This window comes from Sinocyclocheilus anshuiensis, unplaced genomic scaffold (genome assembly GCF_001515605.1).
Source record: "Sinocyclocheilus anshuiensis isolate Anshui unplaced genomic scaffold, SAMN03320099.WGS_v1.1 scaffold103, whole genome shotgun sequence".
NCBI lineage: Eukaryota > Metazoa > Chordata > Actinopteri > Cypriniformes > Cyprinidae > Sinocyclocheilus > Sinocyclocheilus anshuiensis.
The window spans coordinates 680325-695522 of record NW_015548201.1 but is presented as its reverse complement, the minus strand read 5'-3'; the positions used below and the strand labels follow the sequence as shown (position 1 = coordinate 695522).

General features: G+C 36.5%; 3 protein-coding genes across 5 annotated transcripts in view; all 3 read left to right on the top strand.

Moving 5' to 3' along the window:
* Window positions 1-4191, top strand: part of LOC107653327 (cadherin-related family member 2-like) — an 8219-nt gene extending 4028 nt beyond the window's left edge. The window contains exons 8-14 of the mRNA XM_016440011.1: window positions 1742-1831; window positions 1916-2038; window positions 2262-2408; window positions 2805-2880; window positions 3122-3240; window positions 3446-3670; window positions 3771-4191. Of these exons, the coding sequence (XP_016295497.1) occupies window positions 1742-1831; window positions 1916-2038; window positions 2262-2408; window positions 2805-2880; window positions 3122-3240; window positions 3446-3670; window positions 3771-3938 (948 nt within the window). The 3' untranslated portion in view covers window positions 3939-4191. The remainder of the gene's footprint in view (window positions 1-1741; window positions 1832-1915; window positions 2039-2261; window positions 2409-2804; window positions 2881-3121; window positions 3241-3445; window positions 3671-3770) is intronic.
* A 1103-nt stretch (window positions 4192-5294) lies between these two features.
* Window positions 5295-9928, top strand: LOC107653303 (cadherin-related family member 2-like). The gene is made up of 12 exons (XM_016439981.1): window positions 5295-5333; window positions 5422-5483; window positions 5587-5830; window positions 6113-6352; window positions 6544-6616; window positions 6967-7551; window positions 8067-8138; window positions 8237-8286; window positions 8457-8614; window positions 8866-8962; window positions 9048-9136; window positions 9292-9928. The coding sequence occupies exons 1-11, from the start codon at window positions 5295-5297 to the stop codon at window positions 9126-9128; spliced, it is 1701 nt and encodes a 566-aa protein (XP_016295467.1). The 3' UTR covers window positions 9129-9136; window positions 9292-9928.
* LOC107653328 (cadherin-related family member 2-like) lies at window positions 9173-14799 on the top strand. 3 transcript variants are annotated; one of them, XM_016440012.1, is made up of 8 exons: window positions 9173-9360; window positions 10879-11026; window positions 11160-11281; window positions 11760-11873; window positions 11980-12063; window positions 13338-13367; window positions 13468-13531; window positions 14081-14799. In XM_016440012.1, exons 2-8 carry the CDS (start codon window positions 10889-10891, stop codon window positions 14231-14233), a joined length of 705 nt encoding a protein of 234 aa, XP_016295498.1. In that variant the 5' UTR covers window positions 9173-9360; window positions 10879-10888; the 3' UTR covers window positions 14234-14799. The 3 variants fall into 3 exon arrangements, with proteins under 3 accessions (XP_016295498.1, XP_016295500.1, XP_016295499.1); XM_016440013.1 differs by lacking the exon at window positions 9173-9360 and adding an exon at window positions 10082-10443; XM_016440014.1 differs by lacking the exon at window positions 13338-13367 and having other exon boundaries at window positions 9176-9360.
* Window positions 14800-15198: the final 399 nt, after the last annotated feature.

Here is a 15198-nt window from a genome sequence, read left to right as displayed (position 1 = left end):
TTTCACCGTGGATGAAGCGGAGTCCAGCCCGGGGTCGTCACATGTGGTTGCCGCTCATTCGTCGGATCCGCACGCTAAGCCGGGGCTTCGGCTCGCGCTAGCCCGGCCTCAGCTCATTCTAGCCCGGGCTCAGCTCACTCTATCCCGGCCTCAGCGCACGCTAAGCCGGGGCTTCGGTTCACGCTAGGCCGCTGTGTTTTTTGTTGTGAAAGCGAAACTACTTTGTTTGGTCTTCCAAAAGAGGAAGTCGTCTTCCACGACTACAAATCAGTGGTTAAGTTGTATTTACATTTCTCTGATCACAAATGCAGACAGAGTTTTATGTTTACGCGGCGCGATGCAATGCAACGCAACGCGTAAAAAGACAGTATAAGTCATTATAATCAGTAATTATGTCCCCACTGGATGCAACATATGCCTCGTTTGTAATGGGTTTTAATGTTTTTGTCTCGCCGCTCCGGCCGGACAGGGCATCAACAGTATGGTGAGGGGCGTAACATTTCCGTCACACACTTGAGGTATTCGGTCAATCACAACGCACTGGATAGCTGGCCAATCACAGCACACCTCGCTTTTTCAGACCGATGAGCTTTGTAAAAATCGACGCGTTTCAAAAAGGCGGGGCATAGAGGAGAAACAGTAATGTACAGTGTGTGGAAAATAATGTTTTTTTTTTTACTTTAAACCGCATAAACACATTTCATTACACCAAATACACAAAATAATGTTCTTTTTAGCAGCATCATATGACCCCTTTAAATAAGTAAAAATGTTATGAATGACAGAATAGGCTATGTTATTGCATTCAATTTCCCCAAAACTATAGGCTCACTTTACAAGGTCACATTGTAAACTCTGCACAGTTGTTTGCACAGAAGTTAGACATAAGTTCTCAATTTCACTGAACAGTTTTATTATTACTTAATAATTATTACCTGATTGACAACAGCCCCACCTACTGGCCCAAACAGGCACTGTTAAACAGTGTTTTTAAAAGGCGCTCATGCAACAGACAAAAAAAAAAAAAAGCACAAGACACCAAAAAAGCAGTGAGACGAGGGCCCAAGAAATTCATAAAACACAGGCATGAGTGAGGTGATTTAGATGTATTTTCACTGAGAAGCAAAAGAAGATAGCTACTGGAGCTGCCAAGTTCCAGAAAAAAAGTATCATAGTAGCCTCATAAAAGCAGCCAGTATGACTTGAGTAGGCCTACTGTATTGCAATATAAGTAAAATGTGTTATTCACTGAAGCATCTTCCCACATAAAGCTACTGTATGGCATGGCCGAAGACAGACTTGGACTTTTACGCACAAGTCATTCTTTTTACGGTGCTATTGTGTCCCTTTTGAAGCTTGAAAGTTTCCGTTTCCATTCATTGTAATTGCATTGAAAAAAGTAACAAGTACATTGTTGTACACAAGTCTACATCTTATGGAAGAAAGTCAAACAAACAGGTTTGGGATGACATGAGTATGAGTAAATGATGACAGAATGTTTATTTTTGGGTGAACTAATCATTTAAAAAGGTGCTAAAATCCACAAGCTGTGATGGTGTTGATCCTGTGTGAATCAGCTGGGTTAATTCTGTAATCTGCTCCAATTTAACTTTACTCTCAGTCTGAGGTGTTTAGCACAGAGAGAGCTTCAAGAAGTGGCAATGTGCATTTGTTTATTTTTTTTTCAGGATAGTTTGAGCTGTTTGTTCACATTTATATGTTTTTTTATTCCTTCCTGAAGAATGAACCTGTGGGCAGTACACTGTTCAGAGCAAACGCCATAGATTATGATTTTGGCACAGCTTCTATTGTGTCCTACAAAATTGATGACGTATGTTCCCTTCAAGTCATAAATTGCATTTTCACCCCCACATCTCACTTTAATTGTATTCATAACACAGTAAGTTTGTCTTAGGTGACACCAAATGATGGGGCTAGCCTGTTTTCAATCTCTCCGACTACTGGAATTGTTGTCCTGCGGGGACCTTTGAGCTTCACTGACAAAAGTCCTTTCTATCAGATACGAATCATTGCATCTGTAAGTATTTATTTATAAAGTAATTATATTCAGATAAGTGATGGGGTTTTCTTTGAATGAGGGAAAATATGTGTATGGGATGCACACTTAAAAAAAAGATGCATAAAAACATTGCAATATTTCATTATTTTTACAAAACAAGCAAAAAGAAATCCCAAAATCTACAAACGTTTATCCATGCTGTTTACGCTGTACTTTTCTAACTGTTCATTGCTTTCGTCAGGATGGTGGTGGGCCACTGAATGATCAAGAAAACGTGGTTCAATCTTCATCAGTAATTGCATTCATTACAGTTAAGGATATGCCAAATCTCGACCCACAATTTCTGAATTTACCTGACCTTGCTGCTGTTGATGAGAATTCACCTGTGGTGAGTGGCATTTCTTTCTTTCTTTCTTTCTTTCTTTCTTTCTTTCTTTCTTTCTTTCTTTCTTTCTTTCTTTCTTTCTTTCTTTCTTTCTTTCTTTCTTTCTTTCTTTCTTTCTTTCTTTCTTTCTTTCTTTCTTTCTTTCTTTCTTTCTTTCTTTCTTTCTTTCTTTTTCAGTATTTCTTTTTAAGGACATTTAATGTAACTTTGTAAATTCAACAATTTTTCTATTGTGGTACTGTTTGGGCACAGCTTGTTGTCTAATGTACTGTAAATCTTGATCCACACAAATATATCTCCATACACACACACACACACACACACACACACACACACACACACACACACACACACACATAATGATCTCTCACTTTTGAATCTCTCTCTGTAAATTCTCAGGGTACAACAATCTTTACTGTGAGAGCCAGAGATCCAGACACTGGGATCAATGACCAGATCCACTACAGTATTGAAAGTCAGTCAATTGGAAATTTTATTTTAAAAATGCACTTGGACTTTATATATATATATATATTTTTTTTCAATTGTTAACAGTCTCTCAAATGTCATACTCTATTCTGTCACCAATTATTAAGATATAGTAAGTAGTATTCTGCTGGTAATGTAATCTTAATGTGGCAGCCACCATGAGAAAAGACCACCTTATGTAGAACAGCTTTTTCTATGCCATTATGACTTTTTGTCCTGTTGCACAGGTGCTGATGCACCAGACCTGTTCCAAATCAATGATGAGACTGGTGAAATATCTATCAAAACTGTATTTGACCGTGAAGAATTATTGGATAAAAATGCTGTGGTAATGTTACAAATAATGGTGAGTTACTGACTTCTGAATTTAATTGTATCCTGTTATTATGATATCAGGTTGATTACAATTTAACGGCAGCAATATTTGGCGGCAAACTAATGTCACTGTATACTTTTAACCTTTGTAGTACCTATCATAATCTATGATTTTTATGAACGGTACTTGATTTGTTTTTTTTTATTTTTGCTGATTTTTTCTTCCTGTACTTCAGGGAAGTGAAACAAATCTTAATGTGGATGGAGTTATTGCAAGCACAATAGCAGAACTACAGATTTCTATTGGAGATGTGAATGACAATGGCCCTGAATTTTATGAGTGTGAAGGTGAAATTGAAACCTGCACACAGAAAAACAGCTTCATAGGCAAAGTTGATGAGAATTCATCTGCAGGACTGTCAGTAAATGAACTGAATATAAGAGTCAAAGATCCAGACCAGGTCTGTAATTACAACATTTGCATGGTTTCTTCTGAGGAGATTTTTTATTATGATTATTTATGTTTTTCGTGTATTGATGATTATTTTATCTATGATCCAGGGGCTAAACAGCAGGTTTAATCTCCGTCTTGAGGGACCTGATAAGGATGTGTTCGCTGTCAGTCCCAGCACTGGGGTGGGAGAAAGTTCTGTGCAAGTGATAATAAAAGATTCATCTGCTGTTGATTATGAGAAGAAGAAAGTAATGTCTGTCCAGGTTTGTATATGAGGGTGTCTCTGGAGATTTACCGCATAAGATAGCCGAGGCCCAGTAGTTTGGCCAGTGCCAGAATTACTGTATCCTAGCTTAGAGAAAAGGACCTTGCCTACTTTTAGAGTGATTACAGATACTGAAGAACATGCCAGTCACAAACACAGGGGAGAGTGGTCTTTACTGCATTGGGTTAATAACACCAAACTAGAAACCAGGAAAGATTTTATTATTTTAATATTTTTCTATTATTTGTACATTATTTTAAACTGGGTGGCATTTATGATAGTAGCCAGCCATAAAACAACAATTACCTTTATACAAGACAGTTAGTTTCAGCTGCTTAATTTGACTGGTCAAGCAGTATTGCAAGAAAATAGTTTACAGTATAGCAGCATTGGACGTTTGACTCTTTTTGTCACTTCACTTGCTTGTGTTTCACTGCATAGAATTTCACTTCGATGGTGTCGTGCCGCAGGACTCCGGTCTGCCCGGGACGAGAGGAGAACACATCGGCGAACTGACCGACCAGGTGCTGCAGCTGCCTCTTCTGGGCAACCGAGAGGTGGGGGTTGACGTTAACAACCACGGGGTCAGAGACGGCGAGGGCTGCGAGCTGGTCTCTAGTTCCGGCCAAAGAGGAGCTCGAAGGGGGTGAAGCCAGTTGAGGCCTGTGGAACTTTGCGGATCCCGAAGAGGACATAGGACAGCATCAGGTCCCAGTCGCGTTTGTCCTCCGCGACCACCCGTCTCAACATCTGCTTGAGTGTTTGATTGAAGCGTTCGACCAGTCCGTCGGTCTGGGGATGGTAGACTGTGGTCCTCAACTGCTTCACCCGCAACAGCCGGCAGAGGTCAGCCATTAGCCGGGACATAAAGGGGGTACCCTGGTCGGTCAGGATCTCCGCTGGGATGCCGACTCGGCTGGAGAGCAGGAAGAGTTCCTGGGCAATGGCTTTGGCGGTGGCTTTTCGGAGGGGAACTGCCTCGGGTACCGGGTGGCATAGTCGACAATCACCAGGATGATATAGATATATATAGATATATAGGTGGTGAAGCCAAAATTAACAAAATAGCTGTTCATATTTTGCCTGAAATGTTCTTTACTCTCTATTAACCTCAACCAATGCCATGAATTTAGGACAAGACTATTTGTTTTCCTTTTAAACAAGAGTAGCATTCAGAAAACCTGTTTGAAACCTCTTTGCAATAGACAAAATTGTACTAAAATGCAGTTTTAATACTTCGTTATATCTCTCCAGATTATTGCTGAAGATGCCAGTGCAGACTTCACCTCTATGGCTTCTATCACGATTAACATCAATGACGTAAATGACAACATTCCTGAGTTTGAGGAGGATGAGTTTTCTATTGATGAACACTGATGACGGAACTGTTTTGGGCATCATTACTGTAAGTGCATCTTTTATTTACTCACTTTTCCTTTTCGTGGTGTCTAAGATTGATTGTTTTGATACTCACTAATGTTCTGGTTTGACAGGCAACAGATGAAGATGCCTTGGATGATGGCAAACTCACTTACAAATTGATGCCAGAAAGCATGTATGTTGAATATTCAGTCTGCTATCATTTGGTTGGGACAAAATTACTCAGTTAGTCATTGCAAGTTTGCTCTTTTCTTTTTCTTTTCTTAAATGTACATCAGGCGGGAGTTATTCGATGTTCATCCAGAGACTGGAACTATCGTTGTAAAAAATGGACAGCGTCTTGACAGGGAAGGCACCAATTCCTACTCACCCACCCTGCAGGCCATAGATTCAGATGGCAAGATTGGTACCACTGTTTTGATGATCAACATTCTGGATATTAATGATCAGACACCAGTGATGAACAGAGTACTTTATGAGGCCTATGTACAAGAGAACCAAAAATTAGAGCTTAAAATCCAGGTAACTTTATGTATGTAATGGTGATTGAGAAATCAGCATAGACATCTAAAATGATGAAGATAGATTGTGTGAATGATTTGTATGCCACTTTTACTCACGTAACTAGTAGATAGTTGCATGGTGCTAGCAAGGTCATGGACTTGACTGTCAGGGAACACAGAAAAAAAACGTATACCTTGAAATTACTGTGAGTTGCTTTGGATAAAAGTGTCTGTGAAGTGAATAAATGTAATGGAAGTCTCTATGTCTCTAAAGGAAAACCTGTTTTTTTAATTTTGAAAGGCTACAGATGGAGACGACCCAAAAAACCCAAACAGCATAATCCAGTATCGCATTGACAACAGCCCATTCAGTAGTAACTTTACCATAGACCATGACTCTGGTGTGCTTGAAAACAATGGTCGATTGGACCGTGAGGCTATGGACCCTGCCCTAGATGGTGGGATTGAGTTGATGGTGATCGCTTCAGATATGGGCACACCATCCCTGTCCTCCACAGCAAAAGTGACCATCAACATTGGGGTGAGAGTGCAGCATTTATATAGTTAGAGATGAACTGTACCATTTATAGGTTTATTGATCGTTTATTGTCTTCACAATAAGCAATGTGCATATATTTATAGGCATTTATTAAAAATAGATTTAGAAATATATTGAAGTATAATTCATTCATTTAATTAAGTAACTTACTTTTTTCTTTCTATTTTTCCTAGGATGAAAATGACAATTCTCCACAGTACCTTGATCCTGCTCCCTACGAATTTAAAGTAAAGGAAAGTGAAGGAGGTAACTTGTGCTTTTTCTGAACAAATTCATTACGATTTTAAGTAATTTTTTAGTAAATTTCCAGAACTGCATAGTTATTTTCAAGAAATAACTTACAGTGGGTACGGAAAGTATTCAGACCCCCTTCAATTTTTCACTCTTTGTTATATTGCAGCCATTTGCTAAAATCATTTAAGTTAATTTTTTTTCCTCATTAATGTACACACAGCACCCCATATTGACAGAAAAACATTAGCAAATGGCTGCAATATAACAAAGAGTGAAAAATTGAAGGGGGTCTGAATACTTTCCGTAGCCACTGTATATGAACATTTTGTAAAAACGGACAACTTTTTGTCTCCCCTCTATAGGCATATGGGTTGGCTCTGTGCGGGCTCACGATGGCGATCAATCAGACTTCAATAATCGTATCTTCTTCAGTATTACTGATGGTAGTTTTGGAAGTTTCATATTATTTAGTGAGAACATCAGTGAAGGTTACAGGGGCAACATCACGGTGGATCCCGCTGTTGAGCTGGACTACGAAAGTGACCGCAAGACGTACGATCTAACAGTGGAGGCCTTGGACTTGGGTCAGCAAAAGGTTGAGACAACAGTGAAAGTAATTGTGGTTGATGTGAATGACACTCCACCTGAATTCCCATCCGACATGACCCTGAGCGTAAAAGAGAACAGCACCTTGTCAATGCCTCTGGGCACAATCAAAGGCGAAGATGTGGACACTGAACACCTTCTAGAATATGAGCTTGATTCTACTGAATGCCAATGCAATGGCGTCAGAGGTCCATGTCCCGAAGAGTGGTTCAAAGTTGAGAGTAACGGTGATGTGATAACTAATACTGTCTATGATATTGACTATGAGAAATGTGATAAAGTGTTCATGAATGCCAAGGTGGTGGATGTTTTAACTGAGAAGAGGAGAGACAGTACTGAAGGTACATTCTGTTGCATCATATTGTCCATTAAAAAAGTGCTTTCTTTCCTGCGCTAGCCTTTTTTTTCATAGTATGTTCTGTTGTTGAAGGAATAGCTCACCCTAAAAATTTTCCAATTTATATCATTTTTTTTTTCGTGAATAGAGCAAAACAGGTGTTTTTCATAAAAAAAAATTAAAAAATAGGATGGTCCTTTCCAATTGCAATTTTTTTGTTGTTGCAATTTTAGATTTAATTTCTGGTCGCATATTGTCAAACATGACCGTTTATGTGACATTCATTAGGTATAAGTGATTTCAAACTTGAACATTTAAAAAATGAAGAAAAATACAGGACTTGTACAATATGTGGATAAATTGTTATTTTTAGGTGCACAATTCCTTTAAGTTAAATGTATCACATTGAGATTTTATGTATTTTCCAATTTCCTCGCTCATATTAACCAGTACCATTAATCATTTTGGTCTTTATTGAGTGCATTAAATATTCATAAAATATTGTTCACTTGCTTGTAGGAGTTGTCACTATTAATATTGTGGATATCAATGACAACGCCCCAGAGTTTGTTGTCTTGCAGGACTTCTATGGTACACAAAAATTATATTCAAAAATAAATAAATGATTGACATATAAGCAAATGTATATTATTTATGAAAAAAGTTTTAACATATTTCTGTTTCTCTAGTTGTAGTCATTGAGAAAGTTGAGGTGGGCACATCTGTTGGCAGAGTTTATGTAAGTGTGATATTTCACTTATTGACAATTTGAGGTCTCTTTATATGTCACTTTTTGTGCTGTAATATACACTTATCCACTGTTATGTTATTTTTTTTTATGTTACAATATAATGTCTTTGAGTCTCCATAAAGTATTTCCCCGGGTTTGTTTCCTTTTACACCTTTAAGGCCATAGACAGAGACACAGGAGAGAACAGGAAAACCAAATTTGAAGTTACCAAGGTGGACTTTGTTAGCAGTGAAGGGAATTCCACAGAGAGTTTGTTTCTCTACGCCGACTCTGCTGATCAGGAAGATGCTGACGGAAGGTTCACTGCACATATACGGTGAGAAATTAAAGTTTCTAACCTGTTTGTAAATCACGAATAGGCATAATGTGGTGCGATGCGGCAAGTTTCCAACATTAAATAATTTGTCTGTCCATGCTGAAGGCTTAAATGCTGTGTGAATAAGTTAAAACAGAATCCGAAAATAGAAACTATTCAATGTGCATCAGTCAAAATGTTGTTGTGGCTGGTTACACCCCAAAGGAACTAAACTGGAAGTAAACAAGCAAATGTCTCTTCATAATGTCCAGGTCCCAGAAGGCAATGGAAAATAATAAAAGAGGGAAGTTCATGGTTCAGGTGAAGGCGTCTAATCTTGATGGTCTCAGTTCCACCTCTGTGGTTGAGGTAGGGTATTTTCACCCCTTCAATGTATTATTAATTCATTCAGTCTTGTTTATTTTAGTCATTTTCTAATTGCATTGTTTTGCAGCTTCTCACAGTTGACAGCTCCTACAGAGTCAGTCTCAGATTTAGTGCATCTGTGTCTGAAGTCAATGAGAATTTGCCTTAGATCAGAGCGTAAGAGATGCACTTTAAGGTTGATTTGAATCTATTGATGTGTGAAGAAGTGTTATTTTAAAGGACACTTGGAATGTGATTCATGATTATTATTTATTTGATGCTTTTTTCAAATTCAGGTCAAAGGGAATACATGTGTTTGATATTTTTTACAGGATTCTGATAAGTGCTACAAAAGCAACGGTGGAATTCTTCAATGTGTTTAGTGAGACGGTTATTCCGCGGTAAGATTCAATCCCCCACATCCCCATGTATACATATACAGTAAACTAAACTGAATCTCACCAAACTCATGTTAAGTCTGGAATATCTTTTTATTTCATTCCTGTTATAATATGTATAATCCAGCAGGTGGCGTGTACATCATAGACTAAATCCAAGTCGGTTTGTATTTTCTCTCCCAAAGAGATTCAAAATTCCATGTAGATTTCCTGTCTTGTCAGTGCTACTGTTATTAAGCAAACGTTTCATTTATTTGGCATAATTAGAGAATTATGGATTTAATTTTGGCAAGAGACCAGCAAAATTGTATCTACACTATAAAAATAAAATTGCACCCATTTCAAGTTCAGTTGCTGACTTAAATTTTTAAGTATAATCATCATAGTCGTAACTTAAACTTACTTAAAAAATCGAGTTGAATCTCAAAAAAGTTGAAATTGCTCAATGTATTTTGATGAGTTACTGTAAAAACGTAAGTTGCCATGACTTACTGATCATATCATTTTTTTGTACTGTATTTACAAACAGAATATTTATATTACTGCTCAAGGGACCCAAACATTTTCAAATACTCCCTCAAACCTGTATAACTTTATTTCTTCTGTGGAATATAAAAGAAGACATTTTAAAGAATGTTCAGTGTTGTTATAGTTAACTAAAACTATATATAAAAAAATATGTTAATTAAAATACGTTTACATTTACATTACATTTATGTATATACCAGATACTTTTATCCAAAGTGACTTCAAAAAGTGGAACAAAAGCTTCTCAAGGAGTCAACAATATTTGTAATATACAATGGTTTTGTAACAGTTATGAACTCTTTTTGTTGTTTTTCACTCTGTGTAGTCTTCTGGTCTGTTTAGTTCATCTGTGCTCTTATTTGGTTCTGTTCCTGTCCTAGTTTAGTTCATTGATTCATTAGTGTTCATTAGTTAATTCCCATCACCTGTTTGTCATCAGCTGGCTGCCTTATTTAAACTCACTCCTTAGTTCCAGCTTTCATTCAGTATTTTATGTCAACATATACGTTTGTATTGGCGTGTGGCTACCCCTCATATCTGTGGATTATCCTCTACCTGGTTGTTATTAAACTTCTTATTGTTTGTATCTTCGTTCTCGTGTGCCTTCCTCAACACAGCCGTGACAGGTTTATTTAATATACAAAGGTTTAATTGACAACTGGATTAGGAATAAATATATAAATATTAGATGGAAAAACTTAAAAATGACTTTAAAAATGAAAATCAGTAACGTTGCCTTGGCAACTAACTTAAAATAAGTTTAAGATGAACTATTAAACATACTATAACTAAAACTGAAATAAAAAAATTAATTAAAGCTAATTGGAAATTTAAAAAGAAACTAATAAAAATGACAAAAACAACAATTACTAAAAGTAAAATGAAAACTGAAAATATAAAAATGCTAATTTAATATATAAATAAATGCTATAATAGCATATACATAATACAAAAATTATAAAACAATGACAGCAGAATTTATGTCCTTTGCAGAGCTGAAGAGATGACCATTTTGGAGGCTTATTTTGTGTTCCCAAACGGCACAGCTCTTGACTATGATGCAGTGACCGCAATCCTGAATTCAGAGGAGGTCTACAAGGAACATGGATACCAACTAACTCAGCTTGGATTTACTGGCATTGTAAGTAACAACAACAACAACAAAAAAAAAAAAACAATCCCCCTCCCAATACTCCAAAAGTTAATCATGAAGGTTGTTATCAACATGTTAAGCTTTACATTTTTTTTTTTTTTTTTTTAAATTTCCTTAACAGTTGACAACTGTTACCGAGTCTACAGATGTTAAGACAGAGGTATTCATCATGATTGGTTTGATGGCTGCACTGGTGATCGTTCTTGTTGTAACAACCACCTCACTCGTGTGCATCAGAAGAAAGTAAGATCTACTGAATTAGCCATTCAAGTTTCAATGATGTTAAAGAAACACTTACTCTTTGGTTTGAATTATGCTCTTGGTACAGCTTATCAGTCTCTGTATTATACCATTCATTTATATTTCTACTTTTAAATAATTTGTAATATTTATAGGGCTAAAATTAGCAACCATGCCCAAGTTGGATGGGAAGGCACTGCAGGTCATGTAGGGTGTGTATATACTTTACAGTGAACTTGCATGAACCCGCCTGTCAGATCTGTTCCCAACATCAGGCATAGAGCCAGTACAATGGCATTATGGAAGACCCTCTAACCTCAGTCTGGGTCACGCACATTACAAATCTGCTAACCAGATTCAACAGATTTAAAATAGCTCTTCTTGATGTGCACCCACACACATATGCACACGTTTCTTCATTCTGTCTGCGACCGTTTCGGATTTTCAACTTAACGCTGCTGGGTCTCTTTCTACCCTTTAGCTACAAGAGGAAACTGAAGGCAGCCAAAGCCATGAATTCAGCAGCCACAGTGGTCATAGAGAATCAGAAGACCAGCCCTGTTGTTCCTGGAACCAACAAATACACCAAAGAAGGGTAAGACAGACATCACGGGTTGCCTAAAATGATGGCCCGTATATAATTTTGAACAGGGATTCAGCAGCAAGCTGTTGTGTGAGATTGTTTGATATGTATTCCACAGAGCAAACCCAGTGCTGAATATGAATATTGACACGGCCACAGACCTAGGCTTTGACGAAGATGGCTCCAGCGCAGACAGAGAGAGGTACCATAACAGTGCTCTACAGACTATAAACACTATGGGAAAAAAAAAATGATGAAAATTTTATAGACTCACCAACAAACATGCCTAATTTTATATCGTCACTGTCATTCTATTTTCAAATTGTGCTAAATTACCCCATTTATTTAATTACTAGGGCTGTTAATTTATTAAAATGGCATACTCTACCATTTGGAACCCATTTACTCAAGAGTTTGAAAGAAGTGTTTTATGCTTATTTGTAAAAACAGTAATATTGTGAAATTGTATTACAATTTAAAATAACTTTTTTTCTATTTTGTCTATTTTAAAATGTAATTCATTCATGTGACAGCAAAACTGAAGACTAATGGCTGCTGAAAATTCAGTCACATGATCCTTCAGAAATCATTCCTACATGATGATTTGGTGCTCAAGAAACATTTCTTATCATTAGTGTTGAAAACATTTGTGCTGATTAATATTTTTATGGACACTGTGATCCCTTTTTTAAGATTTTTTTGATAGAAAGAAATAGAAAGTTTAAAAGAACAGCTTTTATTTTAAACAAAAATCTTTTGTAGCATTATAATGTTTTTACTGCCACTTTTTAATTTGTTTTTAATTTTTTTCATTATACTGTCACAATTTAATTTATTCTTGCTGAATAAAAATATAAATTTCTTTCACACAAAAAAAGGGGCCACAAACTTTTGATTTGTAGTGTATAGATCAAGGGGCATGTGACACTCTACTTATTACTTTTTGTATTATTATTAATCATACTAAATTATCAAAACACTAAATCAACAGCCCTATTAGTTACATAATGTATCGCAATTGTCTGGTGTCTCAGGCAGTTTGTGATTTCATGTAAATACATTAGACAGTGAGAGGTGAAATGTGATATTCCCTGCTCTGAAATGATCTAAAAAAAAATATATCAGATTGCACATTCAAAAACTGAATTCACTGTAAAAGATGGAAACCACTGACTTACAATGGAAGTATTTGCAAGCATGTTTATCTTGTCATGGGAGCCCACATTCTGCCAATGAACTTAAATGGCATCTACAAAATCCATTTAAGATACAGTATGCCATTTGTCCAGGACCAATACTGTGGTTCTCCATGACAGATAGCATCTGTTTGCACTAATCTGTGGGTAATGGTAGATTATGAGTTTCACTAGCAGTAGTTTTAGTTTAATGTTGTGATGTTGGCGATCCCATGTTTCTCAGAATCACACTAAGCTATACTACATGCTAATTGAAGCATGTGTTTGATTTTATTTCAAGCTACGTTACTGGTCCAAAATGTCTTTACTGGTAACTTTTTCCCCCATAATGTCCTTTGTGTCTTCATACAGAAGAGGTGCTTTGTGAGATTCTGATTATGTGTGTATGTTGTGTGTCTGTTCTGTTTTAGCCTTAATTCCTTGGACTACAACATCGATATGACCATGACAGAGAAAGACACTATGCCAATGATGGTAAATGTATTATTAAAATAAAGATAATATACAGTGGGGAGCAAAAGTCTGAGACCACTAGTAAAAGTCAACATAATTCGTGAAACAATTAATTGAAAAAAAATAAAATAACATGAATTGAAGAATTATTTACTACTTGTTGTCACCTTTTTGCTTTAATAACAGCAGCACTCGGGCTGCATGACCTCCATAAGTTCGTGTAAAACCTGATAATCATGTTCTCCAGCATGATTTGAGGCATTCACAAAGGCGTTCACATTGTCACTGATTTGCTTATTTGATTAGTGACAGAGCTGAAATATTTCTTGTTCCATTTTACTTAAAAACAAATTCAGAACCCTAAAAGTTCCCAAGTGTTTTTGAATCACAGATTTTCAATGTGATGGCAGACTTTTGAATTCCACAGGATTTCAAGCATATTTCCAGTGCCACTTATAGTGCAAAGAGACACATTTTTCTATAAATGCTGGGACACAAGTGCTTCTTAAATCTTTATAAGTTCTTTAGCTGAGTATGTTTTGAGTACTTACTTTTTCTGTTGTGCGGTAGGTAATTCAGGAGGAAGAGGAGGAGGATGAAAGGAGTGAATCTCCATACATTGAGCCTCTGGGTGCTGCACTGGCCCAGCGAGAAAAGAGGAGAGGTGCAGACAGCCCCAGTCTCACTTTTGCAAACCCTTCCATAGACACCACTGATCTCTAACATTCAGCCTCTGACCTCCACCTATTTGCCATTTTTTTATACGTGGTCCTGCCAAAAAAAGGAGAAAAGTCTCAATTTCACAATTTATTCAATTTGGACAAACTCTAAATCTAAACAAGACCGTTATCATCAATGCACTTTTAAATGTAAGAGTTGGAGAGAAAAAAATTCTCAGTGCACTAAAAACAAGCAGTAATTCAAACAGTATTTGAAGTCAAATTTTACTTACATTATTATTATTATTTTTTTTTTTTATTCTGAACTTATGGAATCTCCAATATGTAATACCTATTCCTAGATTGTAATGTTTTGTCATTCAGAAGAATGGAACTCTCTATTTTAATTATTCTTTTCTGTCTCTGAACAAAAAACATAAACTGCATCAACAGAAACTAAAGTAAAACTGCTTGTGTATCCTGCCAAATATTACCTGGCACCATTCTGCTAAGTTTAGGTCTTAGTCAAATCAAATCAAGTAAATAAAACTCATATCTTGCTAAGCCAAATTGGTGACCAGGGTGTATATATTTTGTAAGCTGTCTATATATGGTATATTGTTATATGTTCTAAGTGCAATCATTCATTAGCATGTTCAGTGAATTTGAAAAAAATACATTTTGTTTTGGTATTTTACTCTAATAAAATGTATCACGTTATCAAAATGAGTCACAAATCAAGTTTTGCTTTTCCCTTAGACATGATTTAATTTCAAAACTATTCACTTTACAGTTCTCACAACAGTCACAAAACATCACAGGTAATGTAAGGCTTGAAGGTGTGTTCCTTATTGTGCTGAGCTTAACTGCAAATACAAGACAAACCCATTTAATTACGAAGTTATACAAAAACCAATAGAAAAAGAAGAATCTGAAACTGTTGGAAAATCACACAGCCACAACAGCACTTATGTTTTATTTATTTGTTCCTTTTTATTCGAAACAACCCCAAACGCATTAACTGTATCA